The sequence below is a fragment of the Hetaerina americana genome, unplaced genomic scaffold (genome assembly GCF_022747635.1).
Source record: "Hetaerina americana unplaced genomic scaffold, ioHetAmer1.1.p SCAF_5, whole genome shotgun sequence".
Taxonomy (NCBI): Eukaryota; Metazoa; Arthropoda; class Insecta; order Odonata; family Calopterygidae; genus Hetaerina; species Hetaerina americana.
In genome coordinates, this window is record NW_027287095.1 from 73,794,370 (window position 1) to 73,819,097 (window position 24,728).

The window sequence follows — 24,728 nt, forward strand, 5'->3', positions numbered from 1 at the left end:
CCAAACTGACAACAATATAAAAATATTAATTAAGCTTCCAGTCAACTAAACCCAGTAAAAGTAGGAACATCACAGGGCTCAGCATTGGCGCTAAATCTGATTTAATTTAAGTTACCAGTAACAATTATGATCTTATCCTTAATGGTAACATACTTTTGGGGATGATACTTTTATTTCTTATTATGAGAGAGATGAATTATCTATCACCAAAAACATACAATTGGATCTCTATACATTTGTTGACTGGCTGAAAGCTTGTGCATTGATGTGCTGACTTCTAATTAAATGATTTTTCTTAAGCATCAATAATACCACTGAAAAAGTGAACCAATTCTAAGAATTAGTGGTATATTGCTAAAGATATCCATACATGTTGAACTTCTAGCACTTCATCCGGATAATTGATCAGCATATTGGAGAAATTTGGGGAAAATAAGTGCTATAATTGGTATTTTGCATCGTGCACAATTTATGTTGTCTCCTTGGGGCTGCATGAATATTTATTATGCAATGATAAATAACCATTTACAATGCATGGGCATCTGGAATTTTTGTAGAAAAAGACATTTAAATGTACTGGATTAATTGCAAAGAAGAGGTTTTAGACTGATTTTTGGTTTGTACCAGCAGCTAAAGCAGTCTTTTAAAATAGTGACAATCTTCCAGTTACTTGTTTTAAACAGATACTCGTTTATTCAGTTATTTTTATGCACAAAATGGTTAAAATATAACTTTCGCATATCCTTTTTCTTTGTGTAGCAGCAGCCATCACACAACAAGCAAGATAAATAATTTTTGTTTCTTTGCAGTTCTAAAAAATATGGCTTAAATACTGCAAAGATTAGCTTATAAGAATATTTAAACAAGTATCAGTTACATGGGGGCTGTCCAGAAAGAAACCTCCATTTTTGTGTAGCTTGAGTGGAGGGAGCCCAAGGGTCGCTGTATCAACACACACAGTAGGTTAGTACACCCTGAGCTGCAATGGTTGGAAGGTTGTACCTCTTGTCGTTTGTTTAAAATAGTCAAAATGAACAATACAATTAAAATTCCTACCAAATGTGAAGTTCATTTCCAGTGATAAGGTTATTACTGATAAAAAACTTCAAAGCTGCAGACATTCATCGAGAAATTTGTGCTCTGAACGGACCAAATGTGATGAGTGACAGAATTGTGCATCAGTGTTGTCCTTCGTTTAAGAGTGAACATAAATTTCCATAATAATGACAGAAGTGGCCACCCGTCTGTGGTGAACACTGAATTGCACATGAAAATTGACGAAAATTTTATGGCAACCAGCGTTTCACATCTGAAATCTTTAGAATGTATTCCACAGATTTCTATGACTCTGTTGCATAAAAATATGACTGAAAAGTTAGGCTACTACATGTTTTGTGCTTGTCTTGATGAGGATTTCAAGATGCCGTCATCAGTTGGCTGAGATTTCAGGTGGCAAAATTTTATGCCGAAGGAATTTAAAAATTAGTTCAGAGAGACGGCAAATGTTTAAATTTGTTTTGTGAGTAAGTATAAAACAGTAGAGGTATGTAATTTTGGGATAAATTATAAATTTTCTGTATATATTCCAGCGTAGTTTTTATAGCATAATAGAGGTTACTTTCTGGACAGCCCTCGTATTAAGCCTCCTCCAAATCTATTGAAATGAAATAATTGACTTTGTGATTCCACACACTTTATTTAAAAAACACGACCTAGGTTTCAACGTTGATATGTCATCATCACCTGATGACGGCGTTCAATGTTGAAACCTGGGTGGTGTTGTTTAAATAAAAAGTGTGTGGAATTACAAAGTCAATTATTTCATTTCAATATGTTATGCAAATTCCATAAAGTTATGCCTGAGACAACAAATCCTCCGAATCTGTATTCGGTCAAGGAAGCTGTTAACAATTTTTTCTTCTCAAATAGCCATCTGCTGTAATAAAACTATGTACTACCTTGATCAAAAAGTTCCCGGAATAACCACCGTGTGGCGCTCCCATCGTTCCGATTTGAGTTCTGTTTTTTTGTTAAATTGGTACATCTGTTGTTGATATTCCCTTTAAATCTTAGTGTCATAACTTGACATTTGCAAAAGTTACGGTCGGTTTTCGGTATGTCCATCAGTGCTTCCTGCGATTTTTCCATTACTTCCTCTCGGCTGCTAAAACGCGTTCCCCGTAATGGTTTTTTAACTCGATTGAACAGAAAGAAGTCACAGCGAGCCAAATCAGGTGAATTCGGTGGCTGTTGGATGGTATTTGTTGCATTTTTCGTCAAAAAATTACGAATAATGATAGCACTGTGCGACGGTGCATTATCATGGTGCAAAATCCACGAGTTTTCTGCCCACATTTCTGGTCTCTTTCGGCGAATTGCTTCACGCAAACGTCTCATAACGCCCAAATAATACTCTTTGTTTACTGTCTGGCCTTCTGGCAAAAATTCATGATGCACTACACCGTTGTAATCCATGAAAACCGTCAGCATTGCCTTCTTTTTTGACTGAAAACGAGGCGGTTTTTTTGGTCTCGGCTCATTTGGTGAACGCCATTCACTTGCCTGATGTCTGGATTGCGTGTCGTACTCATAAACCCACGTCTCGTCTCCAGTAATGATCCTTTTGATGAATGTGGGATCGGATTCAGCCTCGCAAATCATGTCTTTTGCGACGTCAACACGGTCTCTTTTTTGCATGAAATTGAGGTCTTTCGGCACCAACTTTGCTGCTACACGACGGAAACCCAAATCATTAACCACAATGTCTTGGGCGGATCCATAGGCAATGTTCAAGTCCTCCGCTATTTCTCTGATGGTTAATTTGCGGTTATTGACCAACATTTCTTTTACTTTATCAATTTTTTCACCGACTTTCGATGTCGATGGTCTGCCACTGCGTTCATCATCTTCGATTGACTCACGACCACTTCTGAACCGCTCGTGCCACTGGTAAACGACCGTTTTTTTTAGAGAATCGTTGCCGAAACACTTTTCCAACATTTCCAACGTCCGTGCGCCACTAAATCCGTTTTTTACGCAAAATTTAATACAAGTTCGTTGTTGCAAATTTAAATCCATTTCTGCAATTGTAAAAAATCGCCAACACACACAGAGATAGATGTACTCTTGGCTACGTAACTTTTGCAAATGTCAAGTTATGACACTAAGATTTAAAGGGAATATCAACAACAGATGTACCAATTTAACAAAAAAAACAGAACTCAAATCGGAACGATGGGAGCGCCACACGGTGGTTATTCCGGGAACTTTTTGTTCAAGGTAGTATAATGAAGTATTGGCATTTTGTTAAGAATGCCAATGTGCTGCTAACCTGGTACAGCATTTCTAGTTTGTATGTCTTCTAATTAGACATTATCTGCCTGAAGATCCTTTTTCGAATACATAAATGAAAATAACTTGGACATACACATGAAGATGGTAAGCTTTTGTACCTGGCAATAGACAGGAGAAGTATAAAAAAGGATATCCAGGAGGGTATCATTGGTGAAATTTCTTAATCGTGGGATTGACTTCAGCGTTATTGAATTTAGTTTTCGGTCAATGCCAGTGTCCTCCCCATGAAGTTTCCAATGCCAAGAAACGGGAAGAACTTCAACTCTGTTGACTTGGCTTGTCTCCACATTCATTGAGAAGTGTGACCTAGTTAGCTGAAGGGCTAAACTTCGGAAGTCATCCACTGCAAGAAAAAAGAGGTGTTAAAAATGAAATATAGCCTCTCAAATTATATCTATCATTCTGTGAATAACGACTGACAATTGAAGCCATATCATGCAAGTAGTGAAAAATTTTAAACAGTTGGATTAGTTTGATACAGCACAAATAACTTCAGGTCATTTGCAATTTATTCTTACATCTGTAATAACATTTCCAGAGCATAGGTTTTTTCAGGTAATGGCATGAACTTTAATGAATTTTCGTTATAAAAAGTAGATGCTCCTTTGATAATAAATTTATGAAAATATGTCATCAAAAAACTCTGGATCCCTGGCTGAAATTTAACTTTTTCAAAAAATATTGAACGAAAATAATTTAATTTAAAAATCAAAAAACAAAATTCGGCATGCAATATGATGATTCTGGCATAAAATTAATTGAATCAATGACAAAAAAATTCAAATACGATTTTAGAAATACTATGTCACAAAATTAATTGATTTTCTACTAAACAAACCGAACAATTCAGCATGATGACCAAGTTATATTACACAAATAGCACCATTAATATTCTTACTTATAACTGCTCCGGTATTGAATATAATCATTCAATTTTCCTATAAATGAAGTTCAGTGTCTGATTTCTGCCAATTATTTATATCTTTGTACCAGACATCAAAGCGCAAATTTTAAATTTATAATATTTGTACCATCCTGAGAAAAGAGGAGGTATATGAGCACCATATTATAATTAGGTAAAATACCACTTAAGGTGGGTTTTGGATGCACACAACAACCAATAAATATCTTGTTTCTCCTAACAAAACAAAACCCAACATCCTCCTCTACAACAAGTCCCTCTTCTTCTCCGTATATTTCCTTCCTCCCTTCATTCCATCGAACATCTTCATCCTATTCCTGCCCCTTCCTCAATTGCCTAACATTTTCCACTCTATCACAGTCTTAAACATCTCATTGTCAATCAATACGCTTTTCATCCAGTTTTCCTGCCTCCTATGGATTTCTCCCAACAAACCCCTCTCCTCCGCCCCCATACATAGCACCTTCTCATTTGTTTTCCCTTATGTCCACTTAACTGTCTCAATCCTTGTCCACACCCACATTCCAAAAGCCTCCAATATACACCTATCATACTGCTTCAATGACTATGTTTCCGCACCATACATAACTATGCTCCATATCAAAGTTTAACAAGCCTTTTCTCAATATCCTTACTCAATGAAGCAGTCATCAATTAACTACTTGTTCAAGCTTTTTTGCCTAATGCAATTCCTCTCCTTACATCCCTACTACTTCAACTATTTCGGTCCAAAACACTTCCGAGATACATAACCTATTCCACCTGTTCTAGTATTTGTCCTCCTATTTTTTAGCATTTATCTTTCTGGAGAACAGTATAACCTCTTTTATTTATATTGATTCCTATCCCATATCTAACACACTGAATGCCCCATTCACTAAGCAATGCTTCCAACACCTTGGCTGGCTGATAAACTATAGCTTGGTCATCAGCAAACCTAAATGGTTTCACGCATGCCCCACTCACTAATTCCAATCTGCAGTTATTCCTATGCCTCATTAATCATTTCCTCTGCATACAGGTTGAACAGCACATGTGATAATGGGCAACACTGCCTTACACCTCTTCCTAACACTGCCCATCTGGACTCTCCGTTCCCCACTTGCACCTGAACAGTCTGAGACATGTACAGGTGGCGGATTGGCCTCCTGTCCCTCCAATCTATTCCTATTTTCTGCAATATAGTCATAAGTTTTTCCCAATTCATTCGACCAAATGCCTTTTTGAAATCTACAAAATAGGCAAATGCGTGTTGATTGTATTCTTTACTCCTCTCGATTAGTGATCTCATTACTGCAATGTTATCATGTGTGCCTCTCCCCTTTCTAAACCCAAACTGATCATCCCCTAAGTAATCATTTGCCCTACTCTCTATCCTTTAACCGATACCTTTCTGAGCCAACTGACATTTTCCATGTATAGCGACTCTTTTGTGGTGTCTAAACTAAGTGTTGGTGATGACTAATCCCTGCCTCCTGCAGAATACAATTGCTTTCTACCCGCGGTCATTTCTCGTGCCTAAACCGTAGTCCCCCACCTCATCAGCATCTTTTCCTTCACCTACCAATGCATTCCAATCCCCATCACTATCAAATGTTTCGCTGCAGGAGAACAAGCAATTATGTCCTTTAACTGATCATATACCCCATCAGTTTCTTCTTCCTTAAGATTGCTTGGTGGCACGTATACCTGAACAATGAATGACCAAGTTCGTTGGTTTGGATTTTATCACTACTAGTAATATTTTATCTGTTGCCTGCTCTATGTTGACTACGCTTATTCCTACCATTTTAATCAATTTTATGGCAACCCCTCTTCAGCCCTCTGTATATAACTCTATAACTATCACTGCAGTAATCCCTGCTAGTCTTCCATCTTACCTCCCATCTCTTGCTTTATATTCTCTAATTTTCCTGTCCTCAAAAATCACTATAACAGTCCTATTCCAACTAATTTGGTCTTTTTCTTCTGCATCTTCTGTTCTGCTGCTGTTGGTTTTGCTTAGCAAGGCTTTTGTGAGATGATGACTGTGGAAGCCTTGCCCCTCTCACTGTTGGGCATGACATACAGCTGGTTAGGCTGTCCCGTAGTTGCCAGGATTTATTTTCTCTACACTGTACATCAAAGGGGTCTTGGGAATAATAATTGAGGTGATTTCTCATTGCCTTCCTCAATAGTGTTTTTAACATGACACCATCACTCAATGGCCACCCCACTGGGGTCACCTGCTTTTGCAGCTGCCTCACTGAGGAACAGACACTACATGGACTACCTTTCGTCTGGCTCCTAACCTTATACCTATCTGGCATGGGTGACCTTACCAGGAGCAATTATCATTACTCCCATTTGTACAGCTCTAGGGGTCATTGGAACACACTCAGGCTGCCAGTGTGTCATTAGAATAATTATCATCAGTTAGTTATGCAGCTTACCTGTTTCCACAACATCTCTGAACTTGAGGTCACATACTGACCCAATACCATGGACAAGGAATAATAAGTGGTCTACTTTAGCAGGTTCCCCTTCTTCGATTTCAAATTCTTCCACTCCTCTTTTCACTACTCTTGGCTTTACAGGGGATGTATCCTGAAGAGAATATAACAAAAGAAAAATTCATGATCATTTGATTATGTTTACCATGTTCTATGGACAAAGACATCAAAAGAAATCTAAGTCTCACATAACTAGATGTTATGGCATTTTCTAACAGTTATAAACTTCCATTTAAGTACAGGGCAGCTTAAGTAATAATCAAACTTTGTGTCACTCATAGCAGTGACAAAAATTAAATCAATGTTTCCAGCTTGTGAGCAAAATGAAGGGCAAATAAAATTTGTAAATTTGATCTTTTGAAAATTAGTGAATAGAAATAAGGTCATCATGTTTTAGAAAAAATCATTGGTAATAATGTAATGTTATTTTGTTTCGAATTCTCAGGAAAAATAAATAAAACATAATGATGATTTTTCCAAAAGCTTTTCTTGCTTCGAGTCAAATCTGATGACTACATTGTTTTTTGTCCTTAATAACATTGTGCGATTATTGGTGAACTTCCATTTTTAATTGCAGCACTGAACAAACAACGCAATATAAACCATGCCATGTCTTGGAACAAAATTATTACTTCCCATCAGGGATGATGATTCATGTTTGGAAAATACATAGGAGGTGGACACACACAATCTCAATATGATGGTCATGAAAACTTGAAATGCAATAATTTATGGTTCCTTTAAATGAAAACTCACTCTAATCTTCATGAAAGCCATTTTGTAAAGGACAAGAGATTATAGTCCAAAAACATTTACCTTAGAAATGCTAACAACAGTATTATGTATAAAATTTTATACTAATTGAAAATAATAATTTTGCAGAAAAAACAGGCCAATGACTTTTAAAAGTCTTTGTAAGAAATAAATTCAGCTTAGACATTAACATATGTACTATATTCATCTAAAAAAAAACCTATGGTCGTGAAATTTTGAGCATAAAATATATGGAAATTATAACAAATTAAATAAAGTCCACTTACAGGAGGAACACTCAGCTGATCGGAAGATCCTGTTGGTGAGTAATGAACCATTACAACAGGCCCGTGCAGAATCACAGTCTCTCCATTGTGCTCTATTTTTCTATTCCATTTATTTGCTTCCATGCAAATTTTATACTCCTCCTATAAAACAATGAAAATGAAAGGTAAAATATGAAAGTTAAGAAAAACCAAGAGTAACCAAACAGTCCATTGCAAATACTTCTAAAGTCTACAATGCATCACACATTTGATAATTGAAGTGGAAATAAAATCATATGAATTTCTCAGTTAACTTTTTTACTCAAGGGTACACAATTATGAAAGTGCACCATGACATCTTTAAAGAAAATATTGAGAATAGCCACCACACTTAATTTGCACTTCCCTATACCAATGAAGCGTGTAGAGTTGTACACAGCTGCTTCATTATATATGCATGCTATAACAGTGGGCAGTTTATAATTAATAATAAAATGTGGAGTTTCTTTCACTTGGATCAAATATATCTACAACTGCAATTATTGTTAATGGATGCGTATTAAAAAAATTATCTTTGAAAGTTAATGATTTTTCATATAAACTTCTTTTTCAAAGTTCCATTTCTTAAGCTATTGGAATTCTAACAATCCACTCCTCAAATAGGTCAATAGTTGAGTTAATGATCCTTGGGTATCAATTAGAATCTGGAAACGGGTATAGCTCAAGCATTGATACTGTTTATGGCAGGAATTGCATGTCAGCATTTCGTTTTTCCCTTGTCCTGTCCCCAGCCCTAGAACTGTGGCTATGATACTGAATCAGATAAAGTGGATTCCGTGCTCACATTGAACATATGACAGTTTTAAAATAAGATACACATAATCAGTATCAAATAAAAATGTTAGACTTACTTTTATGGGAATTATATTATTTGCAGCTTTAAAAAAATGCAAATACGTAATGCTGTGATGAGGACTTCTCTACAATACTTCTATTTCATTCATTTTAAATATCTATGCCTACAACTGATACGCTTTCTAAATCACTTAATTAATGAGAAAATAACCATGTACAGCAGTGACAAATTTATTGGGAATAAATGGGGTCACGATAAGGATCAAAGCTACCCCTGCCATTGTAGGAAAGTCTAGGAAACCACAGGTGGCACAGAGAAAGGCACTGACCCCCATCCCTGATGTTTGAATTTCACTTCACCAATAGGCTTAGTATCAGGTGAGCTCTACTCTCACCTATCAAACCAACCTTTTGGTTGATAACTGTGGTTTTTTACCCAGTGGTGATATTATAATCTGTTCTTGGTAGCAAAATGCAAGGCAGGGTATGAAGATCAATCTTATCCCCCAATGGAACCACTTTTATTCATATTCATTAAATGATGAGTGAAACAAAATTAAGTAATGAATATGTATGAAGCTTAGCATCAAAATAAAATGAATTCATTCAGGACCATTGTAAAAATGAGATGCAACCATGGACTTTGGATCGGCTTCAGGGTATGAGTCCTTCCAAACATGTGGAGGGCAGGTGAAATGAAGACTCTTGGAAAAATATGTACTTGCGGGACCATTGAGTTTCTATATGACATAGAGGAAATTATTCGGGAACCACAATACAAGGTGTGACCAAAACATAGTGGAATTGTTTAAAAATTTAGCCATACAATTTTTGTTTAATTGAGTTCTCTTTTTTTTGAACTGCATGGCCCTAAGAGGTGAAAACTAAATTTCCAAGTTTTTCATAATTTACATTAATCACTTCCAAAAAAAATCGTAAAATCAAAAAAACTAACAATTTGTGGATTTTGCAACACAAAAATGCACTGGCATTCACACCACTTCTGGAGCGTTAATATTTGGTAAAAGACAAGATTGTCACACTCTCACAGCCATCATACTCAAACGATGCGATTTCCTACATTCCTAAAGACTATAGAGGCATCGAAAGGCAAACATTTAATGAAAATATAGGAGGTAGCGACAGAATCGCAGAGTTACCTTGAAGCCTATTCCAAGAAGTGCATTCCACATATGTTTTAATGATTGGATCAAATATGTGCACAAGTGCCTTATCTCCCATGAGGATTGCTCCGAAGGGGACAATATAAATATCAATGAACAAATAAAATTGTTAATAACATTCAAAATTCCTGTTATTTATTAATCACACTTAGTACTACCTTGATCAAAAATTTCCCGGAATTTATTCAGAAAAATAAAAATACAAGTTTATTCATCTAAATCTATATTGTCCCCTTCAAAGTAATCCCCATCGACTGCAACACACTTATGCCAGCGCTTGATCCAATCCTCGAAACATTTTTTATATTCGGTTTTCGGTAGGTCCATCAGTGCTTCCTGCGATTTTTCCATTACTTCCTCTCGGCTGCTAAAACGCGTTCCCCGTAATGGTTTTTTAACTCGATTGAACAGAAAGAAGTCACAGGGAGCCAAATCAGGTGAATTCGGTGGCTGTTGGAGGGTATTTGTTGCATTTTTTGTCAAAAAATTACGAATAATGATAGCACTGTGCGACGGTGCGTTATCATGGTGCAAAATCCACGAGTTTTCTGCCCACATTTCTGGTCTCTTTCGGCGAATTGCTTCACGCAAACGTCTCATAACGCCCAAATAATACTCTTTGTTTACTGTCTGGCCTTCTGGCAAAAATTCATGATGCACTACACCGTTGTAATCCATGAAAACCGTCAGCATTGCCTTCTTTTTTGACTGAAAACGAGGCGGTTTTTTTGGTCTCGGCTCATTTGGTGAACGCCATTCACTTGCCTGATGTCTGGATTGCGTGTCGTACTCATAAACCCACGTCTCGTCTCCAGTAATGATCCTTTTGATGAATGTGGGATCGGATTCAGCCTCGCAAATCATGTCTTTTGCGACGTCAACACGGTCTCTTTTTTGCATGAAATTGAGGTCTTTCGGCACCAACTTTGCTGCTACACGACGGAAACCCAAATCATTAACCACAATGTCTTGGGCGGATCCATAGGCAATGTTCAAGTCCTCCGCTATTTCTCTGATGGTTAATTTGCGGTTATTGACCAACATTTCTTTTACTTTATCAATTTTTTCACAGACTTTCGATGTCGATGGTCTGCCACTGCATTCATCATCTTCGATTGACTCACGACCACTTCTGAACCGCTCGTGCCACTGGTAAACGACCGTTTTTTTTAGAGAATCGTTGCCGAAACACTTTTCCAACATTTCCAACGTCCGTGCGCCACTAAATCCGTTTTTTATGCAAAATTTAATACAAGTTCGTTGTTGCAAATTTAAATCCATTTCTGCAATTGTAAAAAATCGCCAACACACACAGAGATAGATGTACTCTTGGCTACGTAACTTTTGCAAATGTCAAGTTATGACACTAAGATTTAAAGGGAATATCAACAACAGATGTACCAATTTAACAAAAAAAACAGAACTCAAATCGGAACGATGGGAGCGCCACACGGTGGTTATTCCGGGAACTTTTTGATCAAGGTAGTATATCAGCAGATCATACCACCAGAATTATAAAAAAAAAATAAAAACCAAAAGCTTGTAAAGTTGAGGGTCATTGGTTAAATAAGAGGAAAATGAAGGGTAGCAGTCGAGCAGTGGTATTTGATATTTGAAAGAATTAAGGACATGAACTTATTCGCAATAGTGGATATTAATTATGTAGAGAGGCAATTAATATGGAGATGCAGACCTCTAACTTGGCAGCAAAGTCCTCCTCATAAGGCGTATATCTACTGTCGAGGGGGCCCTTGTAGAACCAAGAGCACCGCCGAACCTCAGTCGGATTCTTCTCTTCCCAGAACACAGCATTTCTTTGTCTCTGTGATACATGGACGTCATATCGCCCTCCATCAGTAGGAACAATTGTGGTTTCATTTGTTTCACCTGAAAAGATGAATTTTATGAAAATGAAAGAAAGATACTATCACTTTGATATACCTCCTGCTGCTGTCTTGATCATGAGAAAGAAAAACCTAAGATTAATTTCAAATGTTGCCATTTAATTTGCAACTTCATCAATAAATTTATTGTTAAATTATTTTCTTGAAGCATGCTATAATTAGAGAGGATGTAGGTAAATCATTATACTAAATACTGGTTAGTAGGTTCACTAAATTGTCCAAAGAGGGTGATTATACATTTTCTGCTTTTTAATTCCAGATTTTTTCCAATTAATGAGCAAAAACATTTTCCAGATTAAAAAAAAATACATTTCATGTGTTAGAACATAAACATATTAATTGACATGTCAAGACAATTGTAGCAGTGCTTACTTCCCAGATCAATAAAAAACCTTTGTAGGCTGGTAGACCACTGCTAATCATGATCTTCATAAACTGAGTGACATCAACTTTTGTCAATGGTCACCGTGATTCCAAAAAGATAAGTCAATGCTTGAGTGATTTATGGTGTAGTATTGAAGGAAATCACACCCTAATTTTTTAACCCTTGTAAAGCAATACCAGTCTTCATAAAGAAAAATATATTTTTTTATATGACCATGTGGACAAACCTGAAGTAACACATACTTTAGGCACATTGTAACAGTGCATACTCAAATATAAATGCAATAATCATGCATAAAATCAGTTTTAAACCAAATAAAACAGTATGCCTAAAATGATTTTAAACATGCTGAGTTAATAATTTACAAACATGATCTTACCATAATTCGAGGGTATTTTATACTTTGTACCAATATTGCTCAATTCGATTTTGTTACCCCCTTAAGGTTTAGGCAAGGTAGCCACTTGGAGCTATATTACAACAGATTCACAAATGCAGGGAAAAAGTCAGGGAGGGTTATAAAAGCCATTGTATTAGCTCACATCAGATGGCCGGGCTTTAGTTAGCTTAGCTTTAGTTTGTCAGTCATTCAAGGGGTTGCAAATATGCTGAGTGCATTGAAAATTCGGTACAACAGATACGGGATGAGAATAAAATTAAATAAAACACAGGTTAGCCAATTTTCCACTTTGAGGATAGTTAAGTAAAATAATAAAATGGGAATTCATTATCTAGAGCTGAACGTATGTTGGAAGTGTTTTGGACCAAAATGGTCCAAGTAGTACAGACATAAGGAGAAGAATTTCAGTTGGCAAAGAAGCTTATACAAGGAGGAGGGAGTTAATGACTTTGAGTACGGATGTTAAGAAAAGGCTCGTTAACACTGACATAGAGCATACTTATGTATGGCATGGAAACATGGTAATTGAAGCAGGATGATAGGCATAGATTGGAGGCTTTTAAAATGTAGATGTGGAAAAGGATGGAGACAGTTAAGAGGACAGAAAGGAAACTAAATGAAGTGCTGCTGGGTAAGGTGGGGAGGAGAGGGGATTGTTGGGAGAAATCATAAGGAGATAAGAAAAATGGATGTCCAGCCTATTGATTAGCAGTGAGATGTTGAAGACTGTGATATAGGGGATAATTTTAGGCAATTGAGGAAGGGGCAGGAATAGGATAGGGATGTTGGATGGAATGAAGGGAGGAAGGAAATATACGGAGATGAAGAGGGGCTTTTTGCATATGCTAGGTAGTGTTTTGTAAGGAGAGTCAAGGAAATTGTCACAGTGCCATTTGGTAGCTTGTGCCCATCTAATGTCTACCTTAACCAGTAGATTACCAATAATAGTTAGCACACAAAATCAATTAGAATTTTAAATAAAAAGCAAGGAATGAGGATGTGTATAGACAAGCAGAATAGGGAAGGACATATAAAGAAATCTGCAGCACAGTAGGACCACAGAGATTGGACACACCTTTGGCTAAAATAAATTCATTAGTTAGATATTAAATAGTAAGGAAAATGGAAGAGAAGATCCCACGAGGAAGACCAAGAGACCATGATGTCACTCTATGTATACTAAAATAAATAAAGAGTGATCTTTGTCAGCTTTTATCATTAATCAATCTTTGTCTTTAAACTGCATTAGAGTGCATGATGAATGAAAGTCATAAGAATTAGTTAATGGCCCGTTTTTATATAGATTTGCGTTTATTTGAATATATTTGTGAGTCATGTCGCCATGACTGATATTTTGATGACTTAAGGCTAACCATTTCTGAGACGGAATTAAAATCTACCGTTCGTTGACTATTCATTTGGAATAAGTTAAATCACCAAAATATATACTCACCAGCATTGAAAGAACTCTCAAGAGCCAGGGAGTCCACAAGACTAAATGGTTTCCATAGCACTTTGGTCTCCACTTCCTTCTTGAAGAACCAGTGGCAATAAACAGGGCGATATGAGTTGCTGCCTCCTGAGGCCGCAGCCGCAGCACTGCCTGGCTGAGTAGCCTTTCAATAAGGAACAAAAGAACAAATCAACAAGAATGAGTGAGAATGAAAATTATGGATAACTAATAATTTAGTAGTTCCACGGACAAAATATTTCATTAGATAGTTTTCACATTGCAAAAGGTCTCTATATTTTGAATCACTCATTACATTTTTTATCAAATAAATAGAGACATTTTGACAGAAATTAATGGCACACTTGCAAATGGTACATGATCATTTAAATTTTTATATTATGCCAACAAGGTCAATAGATATGGACACGATGACATCACACTATACTTGCATAATTAGACTCCTAAACAAGTGTTAAACACTGAGTCCGTCACAAACAATTAGGTATAGTTCAACTTGATAACACTTTCTTGGTATGTTACTGCTAAAACTATTATTTTATGGGTCTTCTAGGGCTTAGCCAAAATACCAATTTGTGTTACTTGCTTTGGGACTAAGTGCAATGGGAATTCTACTCTCAGACACTGAACCACCTTTGACATTCAAATTATGGTCCCAATTGATTTGAGTATGCGTTAATTTGAGTATGTATTAATTTGAGTCAATTTTTTTGTGACACATTTTTAATATCCACTTTTAATATAATAATTTTCTTGGGGTAAAGAGCAAAAATTTTCTGAAGCTTTCAACTCTTATTGTTTTACAAGCGCAAGAGATCTACAAACATGAAAATTACTAAAATGAATTGTGACAGTATTTTTTCATGCATGAATCTTCAGCACCTTTTATGAATAATAATATTTTTTAGATTTTTACAAAATAATGGCATTATTAATTACTGCCAACTGGCCAATGATATACTACCATATGTAGTTTCAATCTAATATATCCTGAAGTTAGAAGTTCTATCTTTAATTACAAACAAAACAAATGTTATAAATCACACATTTTATTAAATAATAAATTGCATTTATAATGATAATAACTAAAAAATAAATTTAATGGAAAAGTAGCAACGCTTAAAATGTCCGACAAATAAGATATCACTACATATCTTATGTAAATGATGAATTGAATCCCAAGAATTCAATGATTTCTGTACCATATAAATATTTCAGGCCCATAATCACATTCAGTCATGCACAAAAATATGAGAAACCAGAAACTCTGAAGCAACAATGCATGCAAAACTGTATTTAGCACCAGGAAAGAAAATCCTTAAAATTAATAAAATAGCTCAGGAGGGATCAGCCCCTGCTAATCACCACAAGCAAATGCAAACATTACTCAATCGCCTTATATTCATACCCTGTAAGTGTTTGAGTAAAATAGGTATCTTAACAACACGAAGCAAATACATTTAATTTTATTTCAATTGTCAAGTTAACCATGGTATTAATACTAGCAACACTTTTAAACAATATGAAATTGAAACACAAAGCAAGCAGTCTTTGCCTACACATTAGAACTTAAGGAATACTCTTCATAGTTCAAGGCTTCTCTCCATGACCATGGTTTTTCATAGAACACAATCCAGGAAAATGGTTATGGATATAATATTAAAGCCAGGACACAAATCAAACCAAGTTACCCCCAGAAAAATAGGTCTGTATTGACTACAAGCATATAGTCTAAGGATAAGTCATGTCATTAAAGTCAATTAATATTCTAAAAGAATATTAATTCATTTGCTTGATAATTCTAATTACTTTTGACAGTTTTACCTCAGGCTACAAACCACTCTTGTTCTTGTGCAGTACACAATATTGACATTGAATTTTAGGTCGGCATATTGAGTTAATGCTTACTGTAGTGTCAGATGTAAGAACATTTATGCACCATGGAATGGATAGTGGACAATTCTCAACTGAGTCACATTCTGAATAATAGGGAAACTCAAACACAGCAGAGAGCAAATGCTTAACTTGAGAATAATTTGAAAATTAGTAAGTAAAAATAGTAGAATTAATTTTTACAGTTAAAAGTACACATTTATTTTCTATGAATAAAAGCTGAGTAAATTGGTTACAAAAACATACATAGCCCCCCCTGCTTACTATCAATATTATTCAAGACCAAAACTTCGATTGGATCAAATTAGATGAGTCTACCACAATGATTTTTCCAGATGCATTTAGGCTAGGGATATAATTCCTTTTAAGAGGAATTATTGCTCTTTTTTAGTGATATTTATTTACAATTACAGAACTGAACGTTTCAAACTTAAAATTAACTTTGAATTTAATAAAATTATTCACCTGATTAAAAATTTATTCAAATCATGGACTTTGCACAGCTACTGTATACCCTCCCATTGACATTAACCCCCGTTTTCCAGTTCGCATGACTCATGGGAAAATAATATGAATTTGAAGAGTTATTCATACACCAACTAAGGAGACTTTTGAGGGAATTTCCCTTACTTTTCCTTTAAGTCAGCCAGAATGAAAACAAGAAAGGCTATTATGCATCACTAATGGCTGGGCTACATTAAAAACTAAGTGGAGTGGAATTAATGATCCTGACAAAATCATTGGTTCACCTACTTATGAACAGAAGGTATTTTAATACAAAATTTCTCAAAAAGAGAGCCATTTTGGTAAAATTAAAATAGATATTAACAAGCAACTCCAGAAATGAGATACAGATTTGTATACCCAAAAGAGGTGACCAGGATGTGAACAAATAAGCCAGCAGCAAATACAATCTTCAGAAAACGTTAACATTCAGTTTGATTGTTTATTGAATTATCAGAAACTAGGGGTTGACATCACATTAAATCAATCATAATAATCATGAGAAAAAATTCAAGCATGCTCATTAAGCTGTCTCCTTCCACTGTGTACAGTGGAGCAGTCCTGGCATCACTACTTTGTGTGGAGAAAATTTAAGGTCAGATATTTTTTGACATACCTCGTATGAACTTTAAAGCTAATATGAAATATTATCATTATTTCCCAAGAGAGAACCAATTACAAACAGAAAAATTAAGATATGCAGTCAATCTAAGGAAATCCTCCAAATTTCGTTGGCTTACACCCAAAGGGGAAGTGTCATTGAAGAATACTTTCCAAATATCTAGAAGTACACGATACTTAAATACAATTCAGGTATTAGAACAGGCAATTCATGATGCAAGCTATGCAAAGCCCCAAAACCTCAAGATAAGAAAAATAAATGTTCACGTTAACCCTCAACTTTTCCCTACCTGCCATGGAAAAGTGATGGTCATCATACTGGCTTTCCCAAATCCTTTGTGGTTTAACAGGCCCGAGACCCTGGTTTGGGCAGTGATTTTCAACATGATCTTTGCATGTGATCTCCAAGCAGTAATTACTGCCATCCTGATCAGAGTATGAACTGTTCTGTGCTTCAGTATGTCTTCAGATCTGCTAACTGCTCTAATGCATTCGACACTGCTTTTCTTTGCTTTCTATCCACTCTTGAATATTAGCAACCAAGGCAAGTGACCAGTGTCTGGTTAGTAAGAGTTATAATTAAATCACATAAGTCTTCATCCTAAATGCCAGTTCGACATGTGGGGTCTATTTCTCAAAGCTAAATACCAATCAAATAGCAAGTAGACCAACAACAACCTTTACAATAATATCATTATTTGTGGTAGTAGTCTGCATGGGGGTGGGTCTATGTATTTGTGCCTTACATGCATTAATTGGCATTATATAGAAGGTACTTTATGAGTAATGTACACGGCTTAGTAAATTTTGGGTAAAATGACTTTTAGCTTTTAGAAAAAGTCCCTTGGAACTAAGGATTTGAGCATGCTCAATTCATACGATCATGAAGAAAGAGCCATTGTTGACCATGGTACCCATAAAATTGTACAGGTTGGGTTTAGCTATGGGTGTCTAAAGTCATCACCATAGCACTCTCATCAATAGCTGGACACTCAACCCACTGTATTACCATGCCATCTCATGAGTTATAAGAGGTATGTCCAGAAAGTATCCAGCAATCTAATATTTTGAGAAATAAAGGCTACCTAAGACAATGAGGCCTTAGGGCATTTAGATGTTCATCAGCTGCCTCATTGCATTCACTTTCATCTAATCAACCAACCGTTGGGAAGACTAGGCTTTTGTTTCAGAGTCATAGTTGTAGACCCATGCCTCATCTCCAGTATTGACTTTTTGTACAAAACCTGGGTCATTGCTTGAAGCTTGGAGCAAGTCCCCCGTAACTACAGCACGAAATTCTTGATGTTGACGAGATAAAAGAGAATGTGACAAGGCGGCTGACGACCATTCCAAAAAAGGACTTTGCCGATTGTTTTGAATTGCAAAAGAGACCATGGGATAAGCATGTGAGGTCCCAAGGGGAGTATTTCGTAGGGGACTAAGGCCTCATTGTTCTAGGCAGGCTATTTTTCTCAAAATATTTCATGGCTGGATACCTTCTGGACAGGCCAAATATATGTATGACGTGTACAGGGTTTTAGACAACTTGAGGTCATATCTTCATGACATTTTTCCCAAGTAAATTTAAGTAAAATTATTGCATGAGCATAGTTGAATTTTCCTTTCAAATTCTATGAACCATCATTTGAAAATTGGCTGTCATTTGGCCCCTTCATAATTCTGTATTTTTTAGAGATCATCCTTGTTCTGTCCTCAAGTTAGTATATTCTTTTAAGTTTATGATGTCCATTTGGAACACTTTTGTAGTATTGTAATTAATAGCAATTATTAAATGAAGCAATGCACAGCTTGGGAAATGTGTCATATTAGAGATAAGAAGTTTATCACGAATTAAAAGGATCTTTAGAAAAAGCAAGGGTGGAGATAAGACTAGTATTAACTACCATTAATGGAAAGTATGCATCAGTCAAATACGCCTTTGGTTGACAAAGTTCTACCTTTAAAAGTCTACTTCATGTAATCGTTAGCTCAAGGTTATCCCACAACCATCCCACTTAGTGTTTACACCTTATTGGGTTATGCTCTGTGCTATGACTGCCAGTGTTTGCCCAATGACTCTCCATGCAGGAATTTATTTAACACCACCAATCTACTGTAACCCAGAATTAATCATCAATGCAACTGAATATTTGTACAATGCATATTTTCATTAATCGTACAAATTGCAAAAATTAAATTATGAGCATGTTTCAATTACTCGCAAGTCTACAAGAAATGAGAATTGAATCCATGTTCCAATTAACTCTTAGCTCAATAGCACTTCAAGAATATGAGCATTATGGAATTGAATTTCCATTTCCACATTATTTTTCTCCTTCCTAACACATGCAGAACATCAACCTCCACGCCAATGGTGGGACATCCAGTTCCAAGTCACTGGGATCGATTACACATCAAAATTTTGGCACAAAAAAATAATGGTGGGCTCACACGAAGTTGTACACAGCAAAAAATTCAATAATTTTTATAACCTGATGCATAACTGTCCAAACCTATTTTCATAGGCATCACACACATTGAAATACTAATTCTTAACCTATGAACACTAAAAAACAGACCATTTAACAAGATATATATCAAGCAATAATTACTAGGAGTCTATTTAATACCATTTCACCCAAACACCATTTTCATGTTACATAAATACAACCAACAAAATAATATGTCGGGCAATGAAGAAAAATAATTTTCACAATTAAAATTTGAGCCTGTATTCTGCTGTGTTGCTTGGAAGGTTCAATACCAGGAAATTAAGAAAAACATTCTAGATAGGTTACCCTTACACCAACCCATATGTTTGATGCCAGTTCCATTTTATCCCATAATTCTTGACAGTGTAACAAATATTTTTGGGCAAAGTGAAGAAAAACAGAGTTCTGCATTTTTGTAATATGCCCACTGATACTATTCTGTCTTCATTTGACATCTGTAATTTCCCAATCATAGGCTTAAAACAAATTTCAAGTTCATTTATAACACTCATGACTATCATTCACTGCCCTCAACTGCTTTCACTACAAGAAATAAATTGGAGAGTATCATCTCAACCTATCCAAAATCACTCCTTACTCGATATTCAAAATCCCGGAGTATCACCCGCTAAAAAACTTGCTATCATTCCACTTCTCCTAAATTCACTTCCTAACAGCATTGATGCATTCCCTTTCCACAAAAACATTCACCATCTGGGGCAGTTGGAGCTATGGTCTGCTGCCATGCCTTCCACTGGGTTTTCTCTAGAAGAAACTGTAGTCAAATCATTTAAGGTTTTATTAATGGAAAAGCAGCTCCTTACCAGCAGTGAGAAAAGTTTGAAGGGGACTATGAATTGGAATCTGCTCTAGGAAACCTTGTGAACTGATCACACCTTTGCTTAATCTGTGCCCAAGCATAATTAAGCCTAATTGATACCTTCCTAACACTCCCCACATTTTCCATGTATATGTACACCTTTTGTGGAGTCTAAAACAAATGTTGCGGGCTTTCTTCCCCTGCACTGCATATTACTCTACAACTAACACTCCTAATACCCACTATCCATCCATCTAAACCAAACAATGCTAAAACATCCATACTTCCTCTCTCCACATTTCGGTTTTAATTCATTAATTTTCCTGTCCTCAACATTTTCCTTACATTCCAAGTTCCTATTCTAATTAATTCGGTCATTTTCTGAGTCTTCTGTGCTCTTGCTGTCACTTTTGTTTGAAAGGATTATTTGAGATTATGACTGTGGAAGTCTTGCTGCTGTCAAGCGCAACACATGGTCGATGGGGCCAATTCCTGTAGTTCACTCATTTTCATTTTAGTATCAATCGTATTAGTCTTAGGATAAATAATTGAGTTGGTGCCCTGCTGCCTTCCTCAACAGTGTTTTTAACATGACACAATAACTCAATAGCCTCCCCTCTAGGATCAGATGCCTTAGCAGCTCCCTCACTGAAGAACAAATGCTGTGCGGACTACCCCTTCAACCTATCTGGCATGGGTGACTCTGCCAGGAGCTAATATTATTGCTCCTGCCAGCACAGCTTTAGGGGGTCTTCAGAATGCACAAGACCTTCCACCACATCAAGGTTGTAGTCCATAGGGAGGGGAATCTAATATTACGATTAATCAAAAACAAATTTGACAGAGAAGTAGCAAGAAAATGTCATTCCTGAATATCATGTAGTAGTGTGTCTATTTTAAGCTATTATAGTTTGTACTGTTGCCATGGATACAATAACTTTAACCAATCAACAAAGGTTTTATTAATGGAGCAACAATTCTAATACAATCACCATCACAGAATTTAATCAAGTGAATTGTTGGGAGAAACTGTAATACATTCACCCTGTGGATAGGGAGCTCTGTGGGAAGGGGAATAGAGAATACTCTCATTGTATCCCTACTTGTAAAATACAGATTACATCCCTGTTACGACTTCAAGAGGCAGCTAGGCTTTGAGAAACCTAGAGTAAGAGAAATAATAAAGTAGCAATGTGTTGGAATGGAGAGGTACCAGTCATTTCCACTCATTAACCATTCTCCCATAACCTTCACTACATCACCCAAGCCCCAAATCATCTCTCATATAAGTAACTAGAACCTACTACTTTAACATTCGCTACTTTTACGCCACCATTTTTTTTCTCATGTTTCCATATATTTCTCTGATCTGTCTCTTGTTATACGCACCATTATAGATTGTCAACATAGCTGTACGTGGACAATTTTTTCTTAATAAAAAATAAAACAATTTGGATCTATTACCTTATAGATAACTATACAGTAGACAGACCTGCAAGCCAAATCCAGCTAAAAATATAAATATATTTATCTCTTCCGGCTATTTCAAAATATTTGAGACAATAAGAGATTTTTCAACGGCAAAGTATTTTTATTAACCTCAACCATTAAGTATATGACATTTTTCAACATTAAATGTAGAATAGCAAGTTCACATCATCTTCAAGTATCCCTGATGATGGTGCACAGCATCGAAACCATGGTCGTGAAATATTAAATCTTTATTGTGGAAGTGTAAAGTTTCTTTTTTACCTTCATCATGAAGGAATTCCACATAGTTACACCTGAAACTGTTATGTCTTCCAAGTATCCCATTTCATATGGAACTGTAAACCCTATTGAATAATTTGCTAAGAGGCTGCAATGCTAGGCAGAGACTAGAACGATTATACATGCCAAAATAAAATTCAGTAAGGCAAATGGAAAGATATTTATAAGCGCAGAGGCAGTGTATAATATTTAAATCCATTAACATTCAAGACTCAGGTTTAAAAAACAACTGAAAAAGGAGCAAAACTGGTTATTTCCAATACAACAATTACTCATTTACATAGCTACTCTATCAAATTAGATCCTAATTTGGTTTTCATCAATAAAATGGGTAATTTTATCAAAACCAAGAATGTCATCATTCTTTTACAAATTTAAAGGCCTCACTTTTACTGCTAATTAAGTATCCCATTAATGATAAGAATTAATTTATAGCAACTGTCATGTAAACAACATTATTTAGATATGTAAGACAAAATAATATTGCCAACACTTACCAGGTTGAAAAATGAAGATGGAATGCCTTCTTGTTCTGATAATGAATTTTCAGAGGGCACAAAGTAGTCTTCAGATGCAATTAGCTGTTGAGAACCAGGTGGATATATAGGGAAAGGTTCAGCAGCCGATGGTGTGGCACCATAGAGACTCTCTGACGAGTTTGGGGAATAGACCGGGGAAATGGCCAAAGGAGAAACAGCTAGATCAGGCACTTGAGCGTATCTTGGTCTTTGCTTTCCAAGTCGATAATTTTTTGGACCTCCTGGAAACATAAAATGAACTTTTGAAACCATATATTACCATCAAACCAAGTTCATGCTAGTGCTTTACATTTCACATTTAAAGCAAACATATTGATTTCAGTGTTGAATGTCAGTGATGAAGGGTGTACCAAATTATCTTAGTGTCATTCCCATGATTCAGAATTATGCCCTAAAATATCTTGTTGGTAATGTAGTACCTGTTCAAACCTTTAGTATGTATCAATAAAAGGAATATGTACTAATATAAACAAAGAAGCAAGGAAAATAAAACCAGTAGCATAGTGGTAGCCTAAAAGGGAAGGTTTTAGTTATGGAGGACCCAGGGTTCAAGCTGAGGTGAGAATTCTGAACACCTCTGCTCAAGTCAAACAGTGATTTTTTCCCATTCCAAATGAACATTATACATATTTTCTTCAACTATGATTAACTGAATTTCAATACCATACGAAGAAATAATGCCTTTTCTTCCCAATGGAAAACTGTCGCCATATATTTTTCCAAAGTGTTTCATATCCGCATAAATGTTATGCAAAAAAAAGGAGCATAGTGTTTTCAAACGTCTAACAATTACCCAATTTCTTTTCTAATTTACGCTCTTGCACAATTTCCCCACCATTTAATTTAGTGCTCACTGTTTAGTATTAAAGCTGCTAAGCTGATTAATAAATGCAGGGGAGCATTACTTGACGTATTTTTACCTATAATTTTTTTATGAATCACATTTATGATTTTATACTTTTTAAATGGCATCACAGTTAATTGAAATATAGTTGGAGTTTTTAGCATCATGAAAACTTTTCCAAGACAAAAGTCATTGAAATTAAAATTATTTGAAACAGCTCTTCAAAAACATAACACAATTTGATGCTTTATAACATGCATACTTCATAATCTAATAAACCAAAATACAGATTATCTACATTAAGGCCTCAAGGAAAAATATGTAATATAAAAGATGGATAAATTCTAGGTATCAGTAATTTCAATATATAATTCTATTCAGAATTTGAAAGTTTCAGCCTACAAAATTGATAAAATATTCAAATGAACCCTAATAGTGTAAATGTTTATGGGAGTAATTTGGCAACAAATCTCATCCGTTATTTTACTTTCAGAGTGCAAGTTAAACATAAATTTGTGCTGGCTCAGATATTTTTTTTAATCATCCAAAAACACAATCATGTGTATTAATTGTACACACAAAAACAAACACCTCATCAGGAAAGTCTAAAACAGGATCTCAAAGATTGACCACTAAATCCCATTGCCAGTTTTATAAAATAAATATCTTCTCACATCCTTCTTATGTGAAAATGTGGGAGAAAGAGTCTATATAGACTGATTCGTAGTATCTATGAGGAAGGAATCTAGCTGGAAGAATTAATGAGATCAGTGCTAGTTCCTATTCCGAAAAAGATAAAGGCTACATCATGTGAGGACTACAGAATAATAAGTTTGATATCCCAAGCAGCTTAACAGGTTCTCAGTATCATCAGCAAAAGGATGGAGAGAAAGGCAAATGATTACTTAGGGGATTACCAGTTTGGATTAAGGAAGGGAAGAGGCACATGCATTGCAGTAATGAGATCACTAATCAAGAGGAACATAGAATACAATCAGGACATATTTGCTGTTTTGTAGCTTTCAAAAAGGCATTTGATAGCGTAAATTGCAAAGAACTAATGAGTACAGTCAGTTAGGTTGGCTGATGACCAAGCTCTAGGTTGCCAGTCAGCCAAGGAATTGCAAGCATTGCTGAGTGAATTGGAAATTCAGGCGATAGATACGGGATGAGAATTAATATAAATAAAACGTGATTTTCCAGAAAGAAAAGGCTAAGCTAAACATTAAAATAGGAGGGCAAAAATTAGAGCAGATGGC

The 24,728-nt window shown here is 35.7% G+C and overlaps 1 protein-coding gene across 1 annotated transcript in view; it reads right to left on the reverse strand.

Moving 5' to 3' along the window:
• LOC139694109 (nascent polypeptide-associated complex subunit alpha, muscle-specific form-like) overlaps positions 1 to 24,728 on the reverse strand; it is a 105,492-nt gene that overhangs the window by 14,052 nt on the left and 66,712 nt on the right. The window contains exons 4-9 of the mRNA XM_071592538.1: positions 22,584 to 22,846; positions 13,969 to 14,131; positions 11,520 to 11,713; positions 7,809 to 7,949; positions 6,709 to 6,862; positions 3,453 to 3,697 (exon numbers count right to left, since the gene is read on the reverse strand). Of these exons, the coding sequence (XP_071448639.1) occupies positions 3,453 to 3,697; positions 6,709 to 6,862; positions 7,809 to 7,949; positions 11,520 to 11,713; positions 13,969 to 14,131; positions 22,584 to 22,846 (1,160 nt within the window). The remainder of the gene's footprint in view (positions 1 to 3,452; positions 3,698 to 6,708; positions 6,863 to 7,808; positions 7,950 to 11,519; positions 11,714 to 13,968; positions 14,132 to 22,583; positions 22,847 to 24,728) is intronic.